The sequence below is a fragment of the Leptidea sinapis genome, chromosome 43 (assembly GCF_905404315.1).
Source record: "Leptidea sinapis chromosome 43, ilLepSina1.1, whole genome shotgun sequence".
NCBI lineage: Eukaryota > Metazoa > Arthropoda > Insecta > Lepidoptera > Pieridae > Leptidea > Leptidea sinapis.
Genome location: NC_066307.1, coordinates 1,401,628 through 1,422,842, shown reverse-complemented (window position 1 = coordinate 1,422,842; position 21,215 = coordinate 1,401,628). Strand labels below are relative to the sequence as shown.

The window sequence follows — 21,215 nt, the reverse complement described above, 5'->3', positions numbered from 1 at the left end:
TAGACGACCTTTAGTAATAAAGAAAGCGGGAGAGCAAGAAAGATATTAAGATATTGCTATACACCACCACAAACCCTCATCATCTGGATTTGTGGCGTTTTCCATAATGCAAGCCTCAAAAAAACTTTCTTCAATGTATCTAAGTACATAAACCGCGTGTAACTGAATTACGTTCAGTGCTGTTTTAAGATCGCCATAGTTTTGAGGCAATGATCGTACCGCCAACGATCGTTTGTCCTTTTATTCCATATAATTAATTAATCCTTGATACCTCAAGGATTAATTAATTATATGGAATAAAAGCAAGTAAAAGTTTGCTTACCAGCAAACAGGCTACAGTATATTTTAAAATAGCAATAGGAGCTTAAGGATATCCAAAAAGCTCTCAAGCATTGTACCTTTAAGAAAAATGGTTTAACAAAGCTATTTTTCATAGTTGACTAGTATTAGCAATTTGAGGAGAGATAGACTTAGGTGGTTTTCCAATTACAGAGCATAATGCGACTCAGTGCTGCACAATGCCGAATTGTGCTGATGCTTAAATGGAACTTGAATTACGTTTAAAATGTACCAGCAGAGTGCATGTGTTATGTTCAGTGTTGAAAAAAAATATTCATAGAGTTAGCAATCTAATAAGAAAATATGATGTTGTCTTCTTCACTTTGATAAATATGTTTATTTCCACGAAAACATTTATGATGAATGCTTAATTCAGTGATTCGATCAAGCCATTGCAATGTTGACAAAAGTATATTTCTGTTCAATAAATTTGTGTATACTTTAAAATTCCAAAATGAAATTGTATTCACATTTTAAATGTGGTAAGTATATAAAATTTAATAGTCAATGTTTGTACCTTCATTAGTTTTAGTTTTATTTATTTAGAGCATTGGTAACAAGAATAAACCAAAATACAATAAACGAAGAATATTTAAATCATTTTTCGGTAAATTTGTACCTTTATCCATACTTACATTTTTTTTAATACAGTCTTAATTAAGTTTTATTATTTCTAAAAAACTACGACGAAACGAAAGCTTTCATATTTTTTTCAACAATAAACAAAATTACTACCTATAGTAAATAAAATTTGGATCAATGCCAACTTATAGATGAAACACACGTTAATTTTCTGTCACTGAGTTGGTATTTATTCTACGCATCACGCGAAAGCAGTACTTTTGAGAGTGCTCGATTGTGTGAAGCGTTGCTGTAGTTGGAACACTCAACGTTGCATTGCAGCATTATGCCGCATAATGCTGCAATGATAACATAAACAATGCGTGCAGAGAAGAATATCTCTAACGGAGATACAGCAATAGGATAGGAAAGCGAATCTATTGTAACTGTGACCTATATTGATGGACAAGTCTTAAACAGTCCACGCTTGGTATTAGCTCTTTATTTTTTTAATATTACACTAGCTAACGCACTTATTGACAAATCAAAATTGGTCACAAAAACATTATCGGGCTATCAGGTCGTCTATACGCAAGTACCTTGCAAGTACATTGTGTGTCTTCTAACACATTTATCACGGGGAGTATTCCGAAGAGCTATTTCACCTAATTCCTGTCGCCGAACTCCACCTTCGCACGACAAGCCACAAGTTGACGGTCCTCCACAGTGCGGTTTTCAAGGAGCTTTCTTCCACGTACCTTGCAAGTACATTGTGTGTCTTCTAACACATTTATCACGGGGAGTATTCCGAAGAGCTATTTCACCTAATTCCTGTCGCCGAACTCCACCTTCGCACGACAAGCCACAAGTTGACGGTCCTCCACAGTGCGGTTTTCAAGGAGCTTTCTTCCACGTACTACAAAGCTGTGGAATGAACCTTCAAAAAAAGCGCGTACACTTTCCTTAAAGGCCAGCAACGCTCCTGTGATTCCTCTGGTGTTACAAGAACCGTACGGTCGTTTGTCCTCCTTTTCCATAAAAAAGTACCTTCATAATAAGTCTTTGCAAAATACGCGTCTATAAACAAACCTTATACTGTATACATGCACGAGGCATAGTATCGTCGCCTGTTAAGTTGATAGAGTAATAAAATATCTGATGTTTATCTTTTACCTGTTTCAGGATGACACCGACGTAACTGGCAACATTCTGAACGTATCATTTTCTGCAAGAAGGCCTGAGGCTGAACTCGCAATAGGCGGTGACTCGACACAATACTACACTCCTACTCACTTGAGAGAGCGGGTGTACTTGCATAGAGCGACCCTCGCGAGACTGGCTACCGTACAGGTAACACAGATTATTTTTTCTGACACATACCTTATTTTTATAAAGATTCTTATTATAAGATAGGCATACTTTAAAGTCAGATAAATATTGTTATTTTTAGTTCTATTTCATTCATTTTTAACATTAAATAAAATTACATAGCAGACTGTAATCACTGGTCTCTGCACAGGGTTTCCTAGTGAGCTATCCAGAGGAATTTAATTCATTAAAGGTGCCTCGTTGTTTCTTTTTTTGAGACTGATACTGTAAATTTATATTAGCCATGAAGAACAATGTATGTAATTAAATAAGAAAATAAGATGTTGTCTTCTTCATTTCAGTTCTCCATATAATTAATAGTAAATAAATGAAATGAAATGAAATCAACATAAAAAATATAAGAAAATTAAATTTATAATACTTCTCCCTAAAACAGACTTACATGGTTTTTTCCTTATTGAAGTGAAACTTCTTTACGCATGTTTGACTTGGGGAGTAAGCTATTGAATACGCGACGTGTCACTGCTTGTGGCGTTGACGTGGGACAGGTCCTTCCCTAAAATATGGTCGAGGGAGGTTATGGCTGGCCCCTCCTTCATGCTCGTGTACGGGCGTTACTTGTGGTGGCAGGATGATCTCGTTTCCATAACTCTGTATCATGTTTTTAAAATTAAAGCTATTATATTTTTTATAATCGCTAATAAAAATGCTTGCAAAATACCTTTATTTATTTACGGTTTGTGAGGATTGATCAGTGAACTCTTGTTTTTACGTATTAATTTAATTATTTTTGACTTAGTCATGTAAGTCCAATAGCCTTATATTATTATGCCTTGTATTTGACTTTTCGGTATTTTTCTTGCATCACTTTACATATATTGTAATTGAAATGATTTGTATAAACATGAAGCTGTAAATGTTGAATTAAAAGAGTAGCAATGAGTTTCTTACCACTTCTTATTAAAGCTCAAACTCTCCGAAGTGGCGGTATGTATGAAAAGAAAAAAAAAATACATTTATAAGTGTCATTTCCTTGATCTACGAGTATAAAGTGATTTTGATTTGATTTGACAGAATCCTCAAAGCAAGATCTCGTTGAAGCTTGTGAAATTAATAAATGTTTCGTCAGTGTAGAGCTAATTATTTTTTTTTGTATTTTCAAAACTCAATTATTTATCGGTACTTAGTGCAAGATATTTTATATTTGATGACTTTGACAAGGTTTTATTTCATTCTGATCGCAGGTCCTGCCATTCGACGATAACGTGTGCGTCCACGAGCCGTGCCTCAACTTCGAGGAGTGCCTCACGGTGCTGAAGTTCGGTAACGCCTCGGGCTTTATCACCAGCGACTCTGTACTCTTCCGGCCCATATATCCTGTCACCACGTTCACTTGTCAGTGCCCGAAGGGATTCACAGGTACACTAAATATTCCTTTTTTCTGATATTTATATACTACCCATATGCAGAGGCGAGGCGCTATCATTAAATAGCTCGCACATGAACTCATTGTGAGGCAACCCCAAATTGACATCCGCAACACCAGGCATCAAGAGATGCGTTACCGGCAGTGGCGTATCAATCTCACAAAAAAAAATGTGTGCATAAAATTAAAAGAAATATTTATTCATTATAATTAACCATCTATCACTTTTTACAATTTTTTTACAAACAATTCAAATTAAATATACACCCTCCTTGCCTTTTTTTCGACAAGCAGCAAAAGATTTATTTTATTATTAATTTTTATTTATTTATTTTATTAATTTTTGTTTACGCACGTCGGGTCATGCTTGATACGGCAGACACGGCGGTTTTTGATTTGATGGACATGACACTAGCTGTAACTATTGTGTGTTATTGAAACAAGTCAAGTTTATTTTATTGGTTTTCAGGATCAGTCGAGCATTACATGTGCGACACAGAAGTGGATCTCTGTTACTCATCACCTTGCCTCAACAACGGCACCTGTGTCAGAAACGAAGGCGGCTTCACTTGCGTCTGTCCACCTGGATTCACTGGTATGTGGGAATTTATGTCTTATTGTATGGAATATACGGCGTGGTAGATATACTTATTTACTACTTTTATATGTGGATTTACAAAAATAGATTTTTTTAACAATGGTTTCCTAATTTGCTCTTTTTTTATAAAGTTAATTTAGTTTAATGACACACTCTTACACAAATTGCCTTGCCCAAACAAGGCAGTGCCTTTTACTATGGGTGCAACAAACAAATGTAAGACAACGATATATTTAATACAATATATATGAAAGTTGAACATACATAAGTTCATAGAGATCCAACTCGCCTTCTGATGCCATACTGTAGAACAGCGCTTTATCAAAATAACGCAAATGTTATGTGTATTAGGGTATTTAACCACCTTCCAAAGAATATTAGAGAGATGCCTAAAACATTAATGCATAAAAAATTAAAATTATGGTTAATAGATAAATGCTTTTATAGTTTAAAAGAATTCTTTAGCCAAAAATAATAGTATTCAAATGTAATTTTTGAGAGGTACCTACAAACTAATGTTTATTTTATATTATATCATTGAATTAAAGCTATGTAATGTGTATTAATGATGTATAAGTATAAATTAAATATAATATTCCAATAATATTGACAATCAAATATTTGTGTGCCGATATATTGGCGAATTGTGCTGTACACCAATTAATTGTTAACAACTATGTTACCACGATTCATACAAATAAATCATTTCAAATCATTTCATTTCATATAAACCTTAAATATAAAATACATAAAACATTATTTTCAACATATAAATGCTCAGTGGGTAAGGGCACTAATTTCGGGGTTATATGAATCGTGAAAACATAGAATGATACTATATAATCAAGATATCCAGTTAGTAAAAGCTAGAAATGAAACGTAATTATTTAAATGTTTAATTTTTCTATTTCGTAGGTGTTAATTGCGAAACGATATTAACAAAAGCTACGTGTGACTTCAATGGCGATGGATCTATCTGTAGGAGCGGGTCGCAGTGTGTGGCGAGAAGAGAGGGTGGAATACTGTGTCAAGGTAACTTGATATCTTTCACAATAACATACCGTCGTATTGGTGTGACAACTGGGTCGAAAGTGCATCATTAATTTCGGACATATATGTGTATACATAGAAAAAAATCAGTACCGTTTAGGATTGTCGATAATTAAATATTCTGTTCGACATACTAAATTACGCTCATCACTTTAAAATATAAGTTTATATTTAAATCTCAGTGCCTTATTTACTCTCTAACGTAGTGGAACCAATTCTGTTCTAAATTTTATTTCTCATCATCTGCTGATGGCAACTATATTATTAAACGTAAATGTTTTTTGGCTTTATTATTAAGAACACAACAAGCGCCGAAACACGATAAAAATAAATTTTCTCTATAAAAGCAATAATCATTTTACAGTTTTAATAAAAGATAACTTAATACTTATTTGATGATAAAGTTAAATTTGGTAGACTTGAAGTGAGCTTTACAAGTAGACATGTTCACTTTATTGATTTAAAAGATTTTTACGCACTCACTACTTATGTCTTTAAGCTAATATTGAAGTGAAGAGGATCATAATGTAGTAAAGTAATTCACGTGCAGTTTAAATTTCGAATGTATGCCCAAACTTGAAGGTTGCACCATCGACCCGGCGTACACCACGGACATGTGCGAGCTCCGGGCTAGAAGCTTTCCTGCCACGTCCTTCCTCACCTTTCCAGGACTCAAGAAGCGACACAGATTCAATTTGAAACTCAAGTAAGATTTGATTTGATATTTAAATAAGAGACACCCGTAGACATGTTTTTATTTAAATTTAAATAAAAATAAGTGTGTGTACTTATGTACGCACGCAAGAAGTTATTCTTCTCGGCGTAATACAACAAAAATCATTTAAAAAACATTGCAATAAAGAAAGTATTAAATACAACCAATTAAAATATTATTATACCGCATAAGTTAATTAATGTGTCATTAAATATCATTAAATTATTTTTATACAATTACAGAAAAAATATCATTTTTATATATTTAATGTTCATCCAATTGTTGTGGTTCAGTAGACATATGAGTAACAAGAGGCTTGGTAGCTGAAGTATGATACAAATGGTCTAGTTGACCAGCTAACGTCAGGGTGTCGAATATGCGTGACAGTGCGCGCGCATCGTAAAAGTTCACTCTGATATTTCCCAAACGCGCCAAAAAAAGTATAACTTCAATAAACCTTATTTTCTACTTTATTATTACTTATCTCAGATGGTTCTTTTATTTTACATTACTTTTTTATTTTATAATGTTTTAGTTTATAAGTTATTCTTCATTTATTCATTTAGATTCGCAACCCAATCTACATCTGGTCTTCTGCTCTACAACGGTCGCTACAACGAGCGCCACGACTTCATAGCACTGGAGGTGATCACTTCGGGCGCCGTCAGGTTCACGTTCGCGTTAGGGGGCACAAAGAGTGAGGTGACAGTGCAAGGGGACGTAGCTGATGGCATGTGGCATAGCGTGGAACTTCAATATTTCAATAGAGTAAGTATTCATTCATTCAAATAAAACTGAAACACCACTTTATTATTAAAATTGATACAATACCAGCATTGACGCCGAATCGCCTATTTAAAGGTCGTCAAATAATGTTCGAGTGGCGTTGTATAGACGTATACATTAACTTATAACAAAACATTAATTTAAATTAACACCTTATTTCGTGGCCGTAATGTTCAAAGTCAATCCTATAAGTATACGCTCATTAGAGGTACGTCACGCGCGAGTCGGACGCGAGGTAAGAACATTTTGTTTCAGCAATTGAAATGTAGGTAATCATTTAGCAAAATGAGTTATGAGTTAGTTTCACAATTTTGTTAATTTAAAGGGGGGTTAATAAAAAAAAATAGGGGCACTTATCTGAAATATGCCAGTACGTCCTTTTTAAATTTGTATAAGCTGCTATCTCCACAGATTTTCACTGAACACTGTCATTCCGTGGCCTTGTATTCAAAGCGCGGTTGAAACACATCTGAACGAATAAACTGCGTAATAGACGCGTAGGCACAATTTCACTTCAGATAATTATTGTGCGTGATTGTGGGCCTAGTGGCTTATTGTATGTCAATAAATAATATCCACGCTGTTGATAATTTAATATGCAGGTGCGTGAGACATTATATCTTTAATTCCATGGTAACTTACGCAGACAGATGTAAACAGGGTCTAATCGCATTAAGTTGAGCCTTTTTCGTTTGACATTGTTTGCCAATTAGCTTGTTTAATTAGAAAATCCCATAAAAATGAGAAGAAGGTAGGTAGTTACTCATTAAATAAATAAACTTGATATCCACCTTCAATACATAGGATAAATGATGCAACAGAACTACACTTAATGTTTTCACTGTTTTCCTGATTGAATTTAATTCCACAGACAGCTACAATGATTATCGACGACTGTGACAAGGCGCTAGCATTAGCTGGCGCGGCGGAGTTCGGTGTGAAGTACGCTTGCGCGAACGTCACTACGAAAGTGCTCCCGCCTCGATGCGATTCACCGACTGAAACCTGTCACAGGTAAGCTTCTGACATCTCTTTTACTTATTACAAATAAGAAGATTACGGAACTCAAAATTAATTGATTCTTTGTTAAATAAAACTTACAAATCAAGTCAATTAAATAAATACAAATCTATAATTATAGATAACTTTATTTCACGTCGATGCATATTATATTTTTTCTATACTATTAAACTAATATTTATAAGTATAGTTTATAAGTGTATATCAGGTACCATTAAATGTAATATCAACTTAATATAAGACGAAATACTGATTGGTATTTAAAAAATTCTCACTTGTATTTGTGTATCAAATTTTTAAATACATTTTATACTAATTTATACCGGAGTGATACTCAATACAAATATAGATAATAAACCACGCAGCTTTGTCCGTAGATTCCTCGACCTCACCGGCCCGCTGCAGATTGGTGGCTTACCGAACATTCCCTCCAGCTTTCAAGTGAAGAACAAGGACTTCGTTGGCTGTATCTCGGATCTGTATATTGACCATAGATTTATCGATCTAAACAGGTATTTAATATTACGTCATTTTACACGTATAATGTATTTTCAATATAAAATGAAATGACAGGTAATAATATAAACAATATTTAATGGTTTCTCACCGATTTCTATTAGATATACATAATTTATTTATATGATTAAATTGGTATCTTTGACGCAGATGGAATTCAAATCACGACAAGCTACTGTTATTTGTCAGTACCGAAACAGCTAGGGATGTAGCCATAAATAATATTATGTATTTCCGATACGATACTGGTTATCCATTATCTTATCGATATCGATTGTTTTAATAAATAATTTACTGGCGTTTGTTTGCCTTCATTATACATATATTAAGTGTGAAAAAAACACAGTAAAAATGTCAGCAGACGCAATAGTTATTGATATAAAATATTTAAAAGTAATCAAAATGATAATGTACTTCTACTCCATTATCTAGTACTGCATTACTTTTCTTTACAGAAAAAAAGCCAATTCAAAGTATTAACTAATTAAAATTTTTCAAGGTTTTTGAAAACGAGAGGTTCCTTCTAGTTATTAAAAAATACTGTCTGGATTATTATTGGATATTGCTATTTATTCTATATTATATTTGACAGTTACGTAGCCGACAATGGCACTTTGGCCGGGTGTCCTGAAAAGCGGTCCCAGTGCGGTAGTGCACCTTGCTACAACGACGCCGAGTGTGTGGATCTGTGGGATACGTTCCTCTGCAAATGTCCCGAAGGATACACGGGGAAGGACTGCGCTGAGAGTACGTTATTTTTCAACTGGTTATGACGAACGAACATCGTAGTATAGAACCAAGTTAAATAAACTGGAATCAGAGGAATCACTTAAGTATTAAGGAGGAAGTAAGCTCCAATAAGCTTGCATGTTGTACTTCTTTTTTTTATTTGTAAAGCTGTCTCAGGACATCATTTTCAGTTTTCAACTAATCGTGATGATAAAATTATTAATATTATTATTATATTATCGATTTTATACTCGAATCGAGATTTCTTTTCGAGATTTTCGAGAGATCTTTTTTTTTGTTTTAACAGCCACAGCACCTCCGTGGCGATTCAGTGGTGATGGGATGTTGTCCTTTAACCCTCTGCTGCGACCGATCCAACTGCCCTGGCTCAATGCATTTTCAATCAGAACGAGGCAGCAGGATGCCTTTCTCATGTCTGTGCAAGTGGGACAAAACAGCACAGTACTTATCACTGTAAGTCAATTTAAAATTAGGGGTTTTGGTTAAATTCGTATATTTTTAAGATATTTTACGCTTCTACGTGTCCTTCAATTTAATCAATGGTTATGTCAAAACAAACCCAGATGCAATTAAACATGATAATACATTGAACTTAACTCACTAAATTTAATGTTTATTAATTATCATTTAATTCATTAAGTCTGACGAAAAAATATTTTTCAGACTTTGATCTTTTCTTCCGAAAAAGGTTTAATATTTAGAAATAGATTTTATTAATCTATAGATAGACACTTTTCAATTTTATAGATGAAAATTAACAGTTTACAGATATTGTTCTTAAGAAACAAATACGTTCTCAATTTTATTTTCTTCTTTGAATAAAAATTATGGCTGTTTTAGCTGAAGAACGGACTCCTTCACTATGCATACAACGGCGAAACAATGTTCCTTCCATCCCCAACAATAGCCGACGGCAACTGGCACAGAATCGAGATCAAATGGTTAGGAACTGACATATCTGTGGCCATAGATTATGGACTCAGGACCGCGTTGTTGCCAATGCTAGCGAATAAGATTCAAGGACAGTACATAGGCAAGATTCTGATTGGCGGATTGGATACTACGGCTGGGATTTTGTCATCGGATGTTGGATATTTTGAAGGATGTATTCAGGTACGGCTTTACCTATTTCTTTTCTTGTTGCATGCTGATACTATTTATTATATACGTCTGCATAATTTTGCCAATAGATTCGAGTGCGTAAAATGCACGGAATATCTCAAGAAACAGAGCAAAATATATGGCAAACCAATATACTCTTATTTTTTATTTTATTTTATAATTAACTATTGCCTAAATCTATACAAAATTTTATCTATGTATGTCATAGTGTTTGGATAATAAAATACTCTACAAAATTTTTAAATCAACATTATCTCTATCCATACGTATAATGGTCTAGGTTAATGTTAACTTTCTATATCTACAGGATGTCCGAGTTGGTACGGCACAGTCGTTGTTGAACAGGCCGACTGTTCGAGAGAACGTTCGAGACGGATGTGCGTCGCGGGCTGATTGTATGCTGTCGGTGTGTCCGCCTTATGTAAGTAACGCTTTAACCAATAAGATGTCAGATACTCACAGAACAACAAAATAAAGCGTTCCATCTTATATTTCATACAATGTTTGTGCTTTCCTTCAAATCATTTTAATTTGTATCGTGAAAAAAATTTTTCTAGGAAACAACATTAAAATTGTCAAATTCTATATTAAATATTTATTTGAACCAAACATCTCTAATGACAACTTTCCACAGTATTAATTTATCTACATAAGCTAGACCTTGTTTATGTTTTAGTGCGTAATAATTATTATCTTTAAAACTTTTTTATGATTGTTGTTAACTTATTGTAACATCTGTAAATTGACCTAATTACGTTAATTTTTTTTTCTTAACAGAGTAAATGCTCATCATCGTGGGATACAACGCAGTGCGACTGCGATCAAGGCCGCATCGGACCGCAGTGCGTTGCTGCTTGTGATCTGCAGCCGTGCGGACTGCACGCCACTTGTGTTCCGGACGACACGCGTCGCGGATATCTTTGTACCTGCCATGTGGGCTACACTATGAATGGTAAGTGCGTATGTTTGGTTAGGTCAAATCCCACAAGCCGAACCTAAAGCCACTCCCAGTTCCAACTTTTAAACATTGAGTTTGACCATGGGCGTACCCATCTTCTGGCCGAGGGAAAGCTTAGGAAAGTCTACAGTGCGTTTTCAACGAAGTTTCTTCCGCGTACAACCAAACTATGTCATGAGCTTCGTTGCGCGGTGTTTCCAGGAAGATACGGCCTGGGTACCTTAAAAAAAGGTGTGTATACTTTTTTTAAAGAACAGCAACGCTCCTGTGATTAGTCTGGTGTTGCCGCAGAATGTGGGTGATGGTGATCGCAATTTTCGTCGAATGAAAAATCGTCAAATATTTTTTGGCCATCGCCATCTTTGCCAATCGCTGACAACGTTACTTATCCGTCTTAGCGTTTTTTATAACTAAACAAAAATTAAAAAAAGCTTAAATTTTTCCATAACAAAAAGCCCTATTGGTAGTTGTTCCTTTTCTGTATATCAACTATCATATATACTATCATTACACAAAAAAAACTTTATTTGTGTATTATTAATTAAAATTTTATTTGTGTATTAATCCTAGAAGTGAGGGTTATCACTTTAAAAACATAACATATTGTTACTATCATTACTTAAAAAAGTATTCATTACCATATAACACGCTAATTTCATTTATCAGATTTTACTACGACTGGTGGAAGGATTCCTTTACTCATGTCTAGTCTAGTTAATTCTTTCTTTTTCTGTATACAATCATAGAAGTTTCCTCCGTACGGTTTTTGAAAAGATTTTCAAATAAATATTTTTTCTGTAAATATGTTTAGTAAGTAAGTAGTAACTATCAAGTGGAATGCTAGTGCAGTACTTCAGCTATTGTATTCCTGTCTTAAAGGTGCGAGTGCTGGTGTAGTTACCAGCACATTAGGCTACGTATAAAGAACGATGGCTATGGGTTCTCTTCTGTACATGTGACTCTTCAATACATCTCGTTGTACATATTTTTCTTTCTCCGTCGTTTATTGTATATGGACACAGCCTTAGATATTCTACCTTGTCTGTCTGGTGGATTCTAAATTTGAAACTCATCTTCGCTTATTTGAAATTGATGTATGTATTCACATTTATTAAAAAAAAGTATATTTTTTCAGAGGGTGTTTGCACGGAGACCCTCTCGGAGGAGCACTGTCCCGGAGGTTGGTGGGGGGTGAAGGCTTGCGGTCCCTGCGACTGTGACGTCACGAGAGGCTTGCATCCTCACTGTGCGACCAAAACTGGAGAGTGCCATTGTAAAGTAAGTCGCTTGGAAAATATCGTAATAGTTATTTATGCAACTGTTGTGTAATAAGGGGTATTAAAACACGAATGTGAGTTTATCACACGATTTATCTATACCCAGAATATGAATCCTATAAAAGATTCTGAAACAGCTTACTGCTAACATTAAAACAGCCAGTCCTAGTAGTACTCGTAAACTAATATCATCCATCATTGATTATATACAAATAAACTAAGTATTAGTTAAATTATTTATTTTAGTAGTAATTTACATTTTGTATAGTTAAAATTCACTTGAATATTATGTTCTTTTGCAACGTTTAAAATATCCGGCGGTGTGCTGTCAAAACTTGAATCGCTCATTTTTTCAAGAAAAATGGCGGGGTTTCGAATAATCTACTTTTTTTTTACGGCGCGCCACGTTCTGGTAGTGTGGAACGCGCCTAAACGTAAATGTTCTTTTTTTGAAATTCATAGCATTCACGCATTCACGCATCGAGCAATAAGAATGTGGCTGTTTGTTGAAACTCTGTGCGCATGAAGGGATCGAAAAAAAAACCAAGGAGTGTTGTTATGAAATTCAGTACAACATTACAACACTCGTTTGGATGATGTAATGGTTACTAGAACATTGCGTGTTTTAATGTTGGCAATAAGCTAACTGTTTCAGAATCTTTAATAGAGGATTTAAAGCATGGGTGTAGATCAATCTATATTAATAAATGAAGAGCCGGATTTTTCCTTCGTTTATACCTATTGCGTAAAATACTGAACCGATCGGATTAATACTTATACCATAAGATGCAGCGTGTTTCCGAGAAGGTTTTAGTTTAAAATATGTTGGTGATTACATACCCGGAACCTATATTTTTTTGACTTAGAAATACGTATATATTCGCTATACAAATAATTCACTTAATGACATTTCATTTACATATGACATTCATACATTGAGCGGGCGCGGGTAGGTACTTAATTTATATTGCAAAACAACCTTTGCCGGGTCAGCTAGTATTGTGATAAGCCAGTGTACTTGTTAACTAAAAATAACATTTAGGCTGTTCGAAAGTTAGTTTGACTATACTAGTAATGAATTAAGTATTAAAAACAATATTATCCATATTATAGAATACCATTTTGTAGCTAAAAGATAGATCTAGGTTTAGTCCAAGGATCACATATTTTAATGTTTAGTATTGTTTTTATTTCCATGCTTTAATCCAAATTGTAATATTTTAGAACCATATTTAAATCAATCCGATCGTGGACATAGTCTTTCTCTTTTTGGTATACAGGATGATATGTATTTTTTCTCTTTTAATGTACAGGTTTTTATAATTTTAACGGGGTAATTTTAATGGGGAAATCTGAAATTATACGATATAAGAGACAAGTTTTATACAATTCTTTAGCACCGCATGAATTGTCACAAAAAATGAATAAAGTTGGCAATATCTTTTATAATGCCAATCGACTTAGTTTCATGTGAGGTTCATTCAACTGTGTATAATAAGAGACAAAAAGGGCCAAAAATAGGGACAACGGAAATTGTTAAACTTATTTCATGCAGTGGTAATTTATAATATTTTTACACTCATATACGTACATACCTAATATATTATGTTTTATACGAAATTTAAAAATAATTCTTCTTTCTCTGAGATAATATATCCCAGTAAAAAAAAATCTGATCATCAATCTACATCTAGATCGACTTTCCCCAATACTTCCCAACCATTTTGCTTCAAAAGTATTCTCTTCGAAATCTACCTTCATCGATATTCGGACAAAACCACCAGAAACATTCCTACATTCATAGAACTCAATAATTGAATATTTGTCGCAGGAAAACCACTACAAGCCCGAAGGCTCGTCGGATTGCATCCCCTGCCAGTGCTACGCTGCGGGGTCAGTTAACAGCTCCTGTGACATAACAACGGGCCAGTGCTATTGCAGAAGCGGAGTTATAGGCCGGGCCTGCGACTCTTGCGCTAATCTGTACGCTGAGGTTACGCCTAGTGCGTGCAAAGGTACGCATACTGGTATCTTAGTAATAATAAAATAAAACTATTTCAGTACATGTTCAAATATTTTTTCAGTATATATTATAAATAATCTTAGATTAAAGATTGCATATTAAAAGCGACTGTCCATCGTCGTATACATTTTTAGTATTAGTGAACTATAATATGGTTAAACGTGTAACTATTAACTCATCGCTCTTAAAACAAACTACGATTATGATGAAAGCTGTGATTTTTAGAACTTAATACTATATAATATATTATTTGCCTTCGTTATGGAATCCCTCAACCGCTGTTCATAACAAGTTTTATTGTGTTATTAGTGGTGTACGACGGCTGTCCGCGGTCATTCGCGGCTAAGGTGTGGTGGCCTCGGACAAAGTTTGGGGTCGAAGCAGTCACTGACTGCCCTACTGGTAACTATCTCGCCTTCTCTTGAATGAATGAATGAATGAATGAAAACTTTAATAACAAATCACACAGAATAATGCAACTAAAAAAGACTTAGATGTAAAAAATAATAATTAAAAACTTATAGCATAAAAATATACAAATGATAAAAAAAAGAAACAAATGTATGCATAATATTATAGTGATTATCTTAATTTAAAAGTACTGTGTAGCTCTTCGTTGTATTATGTAATTTTTAGTACCTACTTCATTATTGTAAGGCTTATTTTTAAGGGAAGGTTATAGGATCATTTGGTTGTCACCATCTGGCTCTCTGCCGGTCTATCAAGACACATTTCTCAAGAACGCGATGAAATATCAAATACTTATGTATCTGGTCTATTGGAACTAACATTAAATACTTGCTTTATCATTTTGGAGAAAAAAAAACCATCCAATAATTCCATTGAAGAAGCGTTTATTGTTGATAAAATATATAATAACATTTTCCACATTAGTTTGAAGTCTCTTATTTTTGTTATTGTTGTGTTGTATCTACGAAAAACCGTGCAGAACCCTTGGGGAGCGAGTTGTACTAGCACTTGTGTCCTTGTATTATTGTCAAAACAAACACGCATACGTGTCTTGATAGTGAAGTAATAAAATGGAGTAGGCATTAACTTCAAAGTATTTATGGTACAAGTTTTCTACTATATTACCAAAATCATAACACTTTCACATTGATAGTAACGATATGTTATTTGTATATGTTATTTCGTAGGGTCCAGTGGTAGAGCCACGCGCATGTGTGACGAGAGTCAGCTGGTGCCCTGGCAGGAACCGAATATGTTCAACTGCACGACGTCCACCTTCTATCAGTTAAGGAATCAGGTAATACACTACTTAGTTTACTGAATGAGTTTTCACAAAAATCACACCAAAACAACGCTTAGTATTTTGTATTCAAGTCTTGCGATGTGCGTCTCTTTATAGTATCGTAGCTGCCAAACGAATGGACCCATTTTAATGAGGTTTATTGTTTAAATGTAGATGTGATGGGGATCGTTCTAAGTTTAATACACATAATATTGACACAATAATTATAATATTGACACACTTTTCACACAAATTATCTTGCCCCAAGTTAAGCATATATAGCCTGTGTTATGGGTTACAAGATAATGATATATTTAATACAATATACTTACTTAAACATACATAAATTCATATAAACATACATAAATACATTTAAACATCCATGACTCGGAAACAAACATCCATATTCATCATATAAATGCTTGCACATACCGGGATTCGAACCCGGGACCTCTAGCTTAGTAGGTAGGATCGCTAACCACTCGGCTATACAGGTTACATATGGATTGTGAACGCGTCTAACATCGCACATCACGTTGTGCCCTATCAGCGGTTGTGCCGGCGCGTGTTTATTTCCACATTTTCCTCCAGTTCACATTCGGGCATCAATCGGTTCGCGAGTGCTCATAACCATTTACCATTTTAGACTTAGTTCAATAAACCAATAAGACAACCAAACATCGTACATCGTGCGCTTTCGAGCAAATAATAATTACGAAGACCAGGTTCTTTAATTTTAATTTACTATATTCTACTTCTAGCTTCACAAAATAGAAACAGGCGAACTAACGATGAACACGTTTGTCGGTGTGCGACTGGCGGAGGAACTGTCGCTCGCGTGCGCGAACACGGAGCGACTGTACGGAGCTGACGTACTCGTAGCCGAGGGCATATTACTGGAACTTGTGCAGTACGAGCTCAGACAAGCCGGATTGAACCTTACGCATAGTCAGGATAGAGACTATGTTCGGGTGAGCATTTTTGTCTTTTTATACATATATATAATGGGAATAGAGCTATTGTCTATTCCCAAGATAAATACTAATATATTGTAGACTGTTTTTGTCTCGCTTGAGTTTTAGCTGTTATTATATTTTGTTGACTGTATTAATTATTGTCCTCTAAATAACTACATAATCATGTGACTTATAATTTTTATTTTAAGTAAGAAGTTAACGCAGCTTAGCAATGTTTGATATTGTATAGGTACCTATACCTCCTCATACTACTAATAATAAGTTTTTATTAAAGGCAAAATTACCCAGTAAACAATTAAGTACTAATATTCCAATACATTATATAAAAGTAAAAATATTCTAGTACATTATATAAAGATAAAAAGTAAAATATACACAAAACTTATAATCTATCTGTAAAGTAACTAAGTAGGTACTTGACATCGTAAGATCCAAAACCTTACTATAGTTTTGTCAGTGTTGAAATATTTGCTTGTGTTCTTCCTGAAGTTATTTAAAACATATTTCATTTTTCAAAATTTGTTTAACTGAGCACTTATTGACTCTAGTTCTGAATCTAAGCCAAAATGGTGCTTTAAAAGTAGAAATTTATTTATTTATTTATTCATAAAGGCTTACCAACTAAATACAATTTATTAACTTATGCACTAATATAATAATAAATATAATAAAATAGTTTAAATGTACTTAAATTATAGACTCATTAATGACTCCAATATTCCTCTCACTATGGTAAATTGCGCTTTTTCTTTTAATAATATATTATATTAATTGATGATATTGACCAATAATTAACTTGAGGTAATTATTTTCAGAACATAATAAAATCTTCAAATACAATTTTGAACGCCCAATACAAGAGCGAATGGGCTCGGATTCGGGAGCTGACAGGACGCGGTGTCGAACATTTGATACAACAGTTCGATAAATATATATCAGTGCTTGCTGAGAGTCAACACGACACATACACGAGTCCATTTGAGATTGTCACCAGTGATTTGGGTATGGATGCTATTTATTACCTGTATATAACTACCTGAATGTGCAGTGTTTATACTATATTACGTACGTATATATACGTACTGTCCACGGTGTGCGATTATTCCAGCTGAACTAATGGCAGTCTAATTATTTTTAGCAAGATGCCGTCCAGATAGGAACCACAGCGGCACAATACATTAATAGAACAGTACTTTAAATTCATACAAGAGCCAACTTTAACTTTACTTTAATTCCACCTTCGCACGACACACCACAAATTAGGATATCATCCCCACCATCTGGATATGTGGCGGTCCTCCACAGTGCGGTTTTCAAGGAGCTTTCTTCCTCGTACTACTAAGCTGTGGAATGAGCTTCCTTGTGCGGTGTTACGGGACGATATGGGTACCTTCAAAAAAAGCGCGTACACCTTCCTTAAAGGCCGGCAACGCTCTTGTGATTCCTCTGGTGTTGCAAGAGAATGTGGGCGGCGGTGATCACTTAACACCAGGTGACCCATACGCTCGTCCTCCTATTCCATAAAAAAAAACAAAAAAAAAAAAAGAGCGCCCGAATCGACACACGATTTACATTACATGGTCACTAGGTAATCTTTCGCGAACAATGAAATTTGAGTGCCACGCCGTATGTTACCAAGACTGGTCGCTGTCCGAGTTAAATTGCTGCGCCGCGCCGACCGCGTCGTCAATCTTTTTGTATGTACCAAGGACCAACCTTCCATCCAGACGTAGGTATAAATTTCAAGAAGACCGCTAAGTAACTCTACTGTTCTATTACATGTATTGTGTCAGCGGCACCTTTTATGTCGTCAAGTAGTGTAGTGGTAGTGCTGGCTACAACCAATACATTAAAACCCGACGTTTTTGCGTTTGCCTGTGAAACAACTGGGCTATGAGATTTAATAATTTAGGTCTTTATGTGGCTATTGCATTCGCAGTGCCACTCAGTTTTTTTTAGGAATCGTTGTTCACGTGGTCGTATCATTTAGTTGACGTGCTTGTCTGTCATGTCATTGAATCTGCTTTTTACCATATAGCATCTTTATTTACTCATCAGTAAATAAGAACGTGTAAAGTGTAGCTACACATACGCTATACCTATATTCATTTTTATAAATAATTAAGACTTTCTAATCGGTATGTCTATGTAAAATGAATGAATCATTTCACGCTCAATTCTACCGATTTCGACTATAATATAATAGTATCCTGGAAAGTGTCCCAGAATATAATATAAGATATCATGTAAGAAATAGTAGGTATATATTATCCAATTGATGATCTTAGTTACAAGTAAAACAGTAAAAAATTCATAAATGCTATTAAATTTTCTTGGGTTGGAAAAGAAGTTTCTAGAATTGGCATTTTCCACCTTCCTAACTACGTCTAAGGCCTAACGCCTAATTCTACTGAAAAGTAACGATGCACTCATGCGAGTAAGATGCATGGTGTCTCCGTGACTCATCATAGAAACGTGAGTTTAGTTATGTCATAATGTCATGCATTACAACTCAGATCATAATATTATCATCGCCGACAACAACTAGTTAGTCAACCATCCGCTTATCTCTTTAGCATCGTTTCGTTGCTTTATTTTATTAAAAACATTATAATTTCATAGAACTTGGATTGATTATCTTGTAAATCGAAATGCATAATATGAAAATAGGGATGGTATTTCAATAGAATATAATATTACAAAACCGTATAGGTATTTATGTGACATTCTCTACATGATCTGCCCTATAATAATTTAATATTAAACTCTTTCAGTAATTGGAGTTGACATCGTTACCGCTGAATCGATATATGGCTTCGAGCCAACGCAGCTGAGTCGATTCAATCTCGATTCGGTCACGACTGAGCGAGTAGTGCTGCCAGACACATCATCGTTCATTCACTCCCCCATACAAACCACAGCTTACTATGGAGTGAAAGCGAAGAGCAAGAAACCAACTAGCCCTACCGTATCGTTCCCAAAGTATAATAATTATGTACGAAGCAAGAATAAATTCGATCAATATTCGAGAATTCTTCTGCCGCTCGATTTGTTAGGAATTAATAATGTTCAAGGTGAGTAATATTTTATATTTAAAACTTATAGAATCGTAACAAATAAAATGGTATCCCCCCTCGCTAAACTTCTATTTTGCCTTGAAGTTTGCGCAGATACATTCTGCAGTCACTTTCGTGAATATATTTTTTGTTACCGCGCAAGTATTCGGAGCAACGGCGAAGTGAACTAGAAGTTTGGCGAGGTGAATAAAATGTTTATGGTCTGTGGATATCTTCATATTTACAAAATCTGCATGAACAATCTTTTAAAACTCAACATAGTGTGAATATGCGATCTATGCAATTGCAAACTTTAACCATTGTGTAAAAATATTTTCCACAGATAATCTAGATTCGATATACGAATCTCGTGCTGTTTTCTCCTACCTCCAGTACTCGAGGAACACGTCGGAGTTGATGCCGCTGAGACTGGACGAAACTGTTACCAGGCGATGGGGGGTTAATATTACTCTTGGATCTCCAATCCTGCAAGTCTCTCTCTATGTGCCGGAGTATGTGTGGGTCAAGGAGGCAAAGGAAGGCGAAGATATTGTTGACATAAATGATATTGAGGGTAAATTTTGATTTAGATTTGTTCATATCATGTGTGAACACATCCTCGAGGATTTGCAGAATATTATGTGTTTAGCTGTTAATTTTCTTGTTCATCATTTATTTGTTGGAATACTGTTCTGTATACCAAAATAAAGTAACTTTTGAATGTAAAAGTTTAAACACTGCCCATGTACCTACCATTGTTTAAAATATTAAAAAATTGGCACCAATTCAGTCCTAAAGACGTTTTGCTAATTTATAAATAAAGGTACTTTATAGAACTTTCATGGTCATTTGAATTTCGCCTACGGTAATCTAGTCCGTATCGGCAGAATATAAAAAAATTAAATTAACATTCATTTTTTTTTCTTTCATTACGTAATAAATACGTTGTTAATAATCTGTTGTATTATTTTCAGGTATAACATACATTAACAAAGGAAATCCGCACGCAAATAACCAAATTAGTTCTCAAGCAACCAGGAATAGTTGGAACGCCGATACCAATGATAACCATGGTCCAGTTGTAATACAGCCTACTTTCAAAAAGCAGGACAAATCAGCTTACCCTGGCGAAACTCTGGAAAACGAATCTTATGTCGCTGAAAAACTTGAAAGTCTACAGTCTTTGTCTTTAAAACTGGATGCCACAGATAAAAATAGAAATAGTTCAACCATAGAGAAGAAGTTAGTGTACAAGAGCCTTAACGGGATTCGGTTGAAACGAGCGATCAGGTTGCAGATGTGGTTGGATATAAACAGAGAGACGTTTGGATCCAGAACTAATCCGCAATGTGTTCATTGGTCTACTTTACGAGGGTTAGTTTTATTTATATACTTGGCATATATATAATTTTATGCAGATTATATGTTTCAAATTACTTAGACTTCAGTGCAATTTGTAG

The 21,215-nt window shown here is 34.7% G+C and overlaps 1 protein-coding gene across 5 annotated transcripts in view; it reads left to right on the top strand.

Annotated features, from left to right (window-relative positions):
• LOC126977046 (protocadherin-like wing polarity protein stan) overlaps nucleotides 1-21,215 on the top strand; it is a 196,629-nt gene that overhangs the window by 151,528 nt on the left and 23,886 nt on the right. For 4 of the 5 annotated variants that reach the window (XR_007732138.1, XM_050825705.1, XM_050825702.1 and 1 more), the window contains 22 exons: nucleotides 2,083-2,250; nucleotides 3,474-3,648; nucleotides 4,125-4,250; nucleotides 5,169-5,285; nucleotides 5,886-6,009; nucleotides 6,585-6,786; nucleotides 7,676-7,818; nucleotides 8,190-8,336; nucleotides 8,933-9,087; nucleotides 9,377-9,543; nucleotides 9,931-10,203; nucleotides 10,520-10,633; nucleotides 10,990-11,164; nucleotides 12,306-12,448; nucleotides 14,279-14,462; nucleotides 14,780-14,872; nucleotides 15,628-15,737; nucleotides 16,484-16,693; nucleotides 17,515-17,701; nucleotides 19,474-19,773; nucleotides 20,099-20,329; nucleotides 20,730-21,129. Coding sequence is in view for 4 of the 5 variants with exons in the window: in XM_050825705.1 (XP_050681662.1) it covers nucleotides 2,083-2,250; nucleotides 3,474-3,648; nucleotides 4,125-4,250; nucleotides 5,169-5,285; nucleotides 5,886-6,009; nucleotides 6,585-6,786; nucleotides 7,676-7,818; nucleotides 8,190-8,336; nucleotides 8,933-9,087; nucleotides 9,377-9,543; nucleotides 9,931-10,203; nucleotides 10,520-10,633; nucleotides 10,990-11,164; nucleotides 12,306-12,448; nucleotides 14,279-14,462; nucleotides 14,780-14,872; nucleotides 15,628-15,737; nucleotides 16,484-16,693; nucleotides 17,515-17,701; nucleotides 19,474-19,773; nucleotides 20,099-20,329; nucleotides 20,730-21,129 (3,944 nt within the window). In the remaining variant the exon portion in view is untranslated. The remainder of the gene's footprint in view (nucleotides 1-2,082; nucleotides 2,251-3,473; nucleotides 3,649-4,124; nucleotides 4,251-5,168; nucleotides 5,286-5,885; nucleotides 6,010-6,584; nucleotides 6,787-7,675; nucleotides 7,819-8,189; nucleotides 8,337-8,932; nucleotides 9,088-9,376; nucleotides 9,544-9,930; nucleotides 10,204-10,519; nucleotides 10,634-10,989; nucleotides 11,165-12,305; nucleotides 12,449-14,278; nucleotides 14,463-14,779; nucleotides 14,873-15,627; nucleotides 15,738-16,483; nucleotides 16,694-17,514; nucleotides 17,702-19,473; nucleotides 19,774-20,098; nucleotides 20,330-20,729; nucleotides 21,130-21,215) is intronic. The other variant, XM_050825704.1, reaches the window with a different exon arrangement.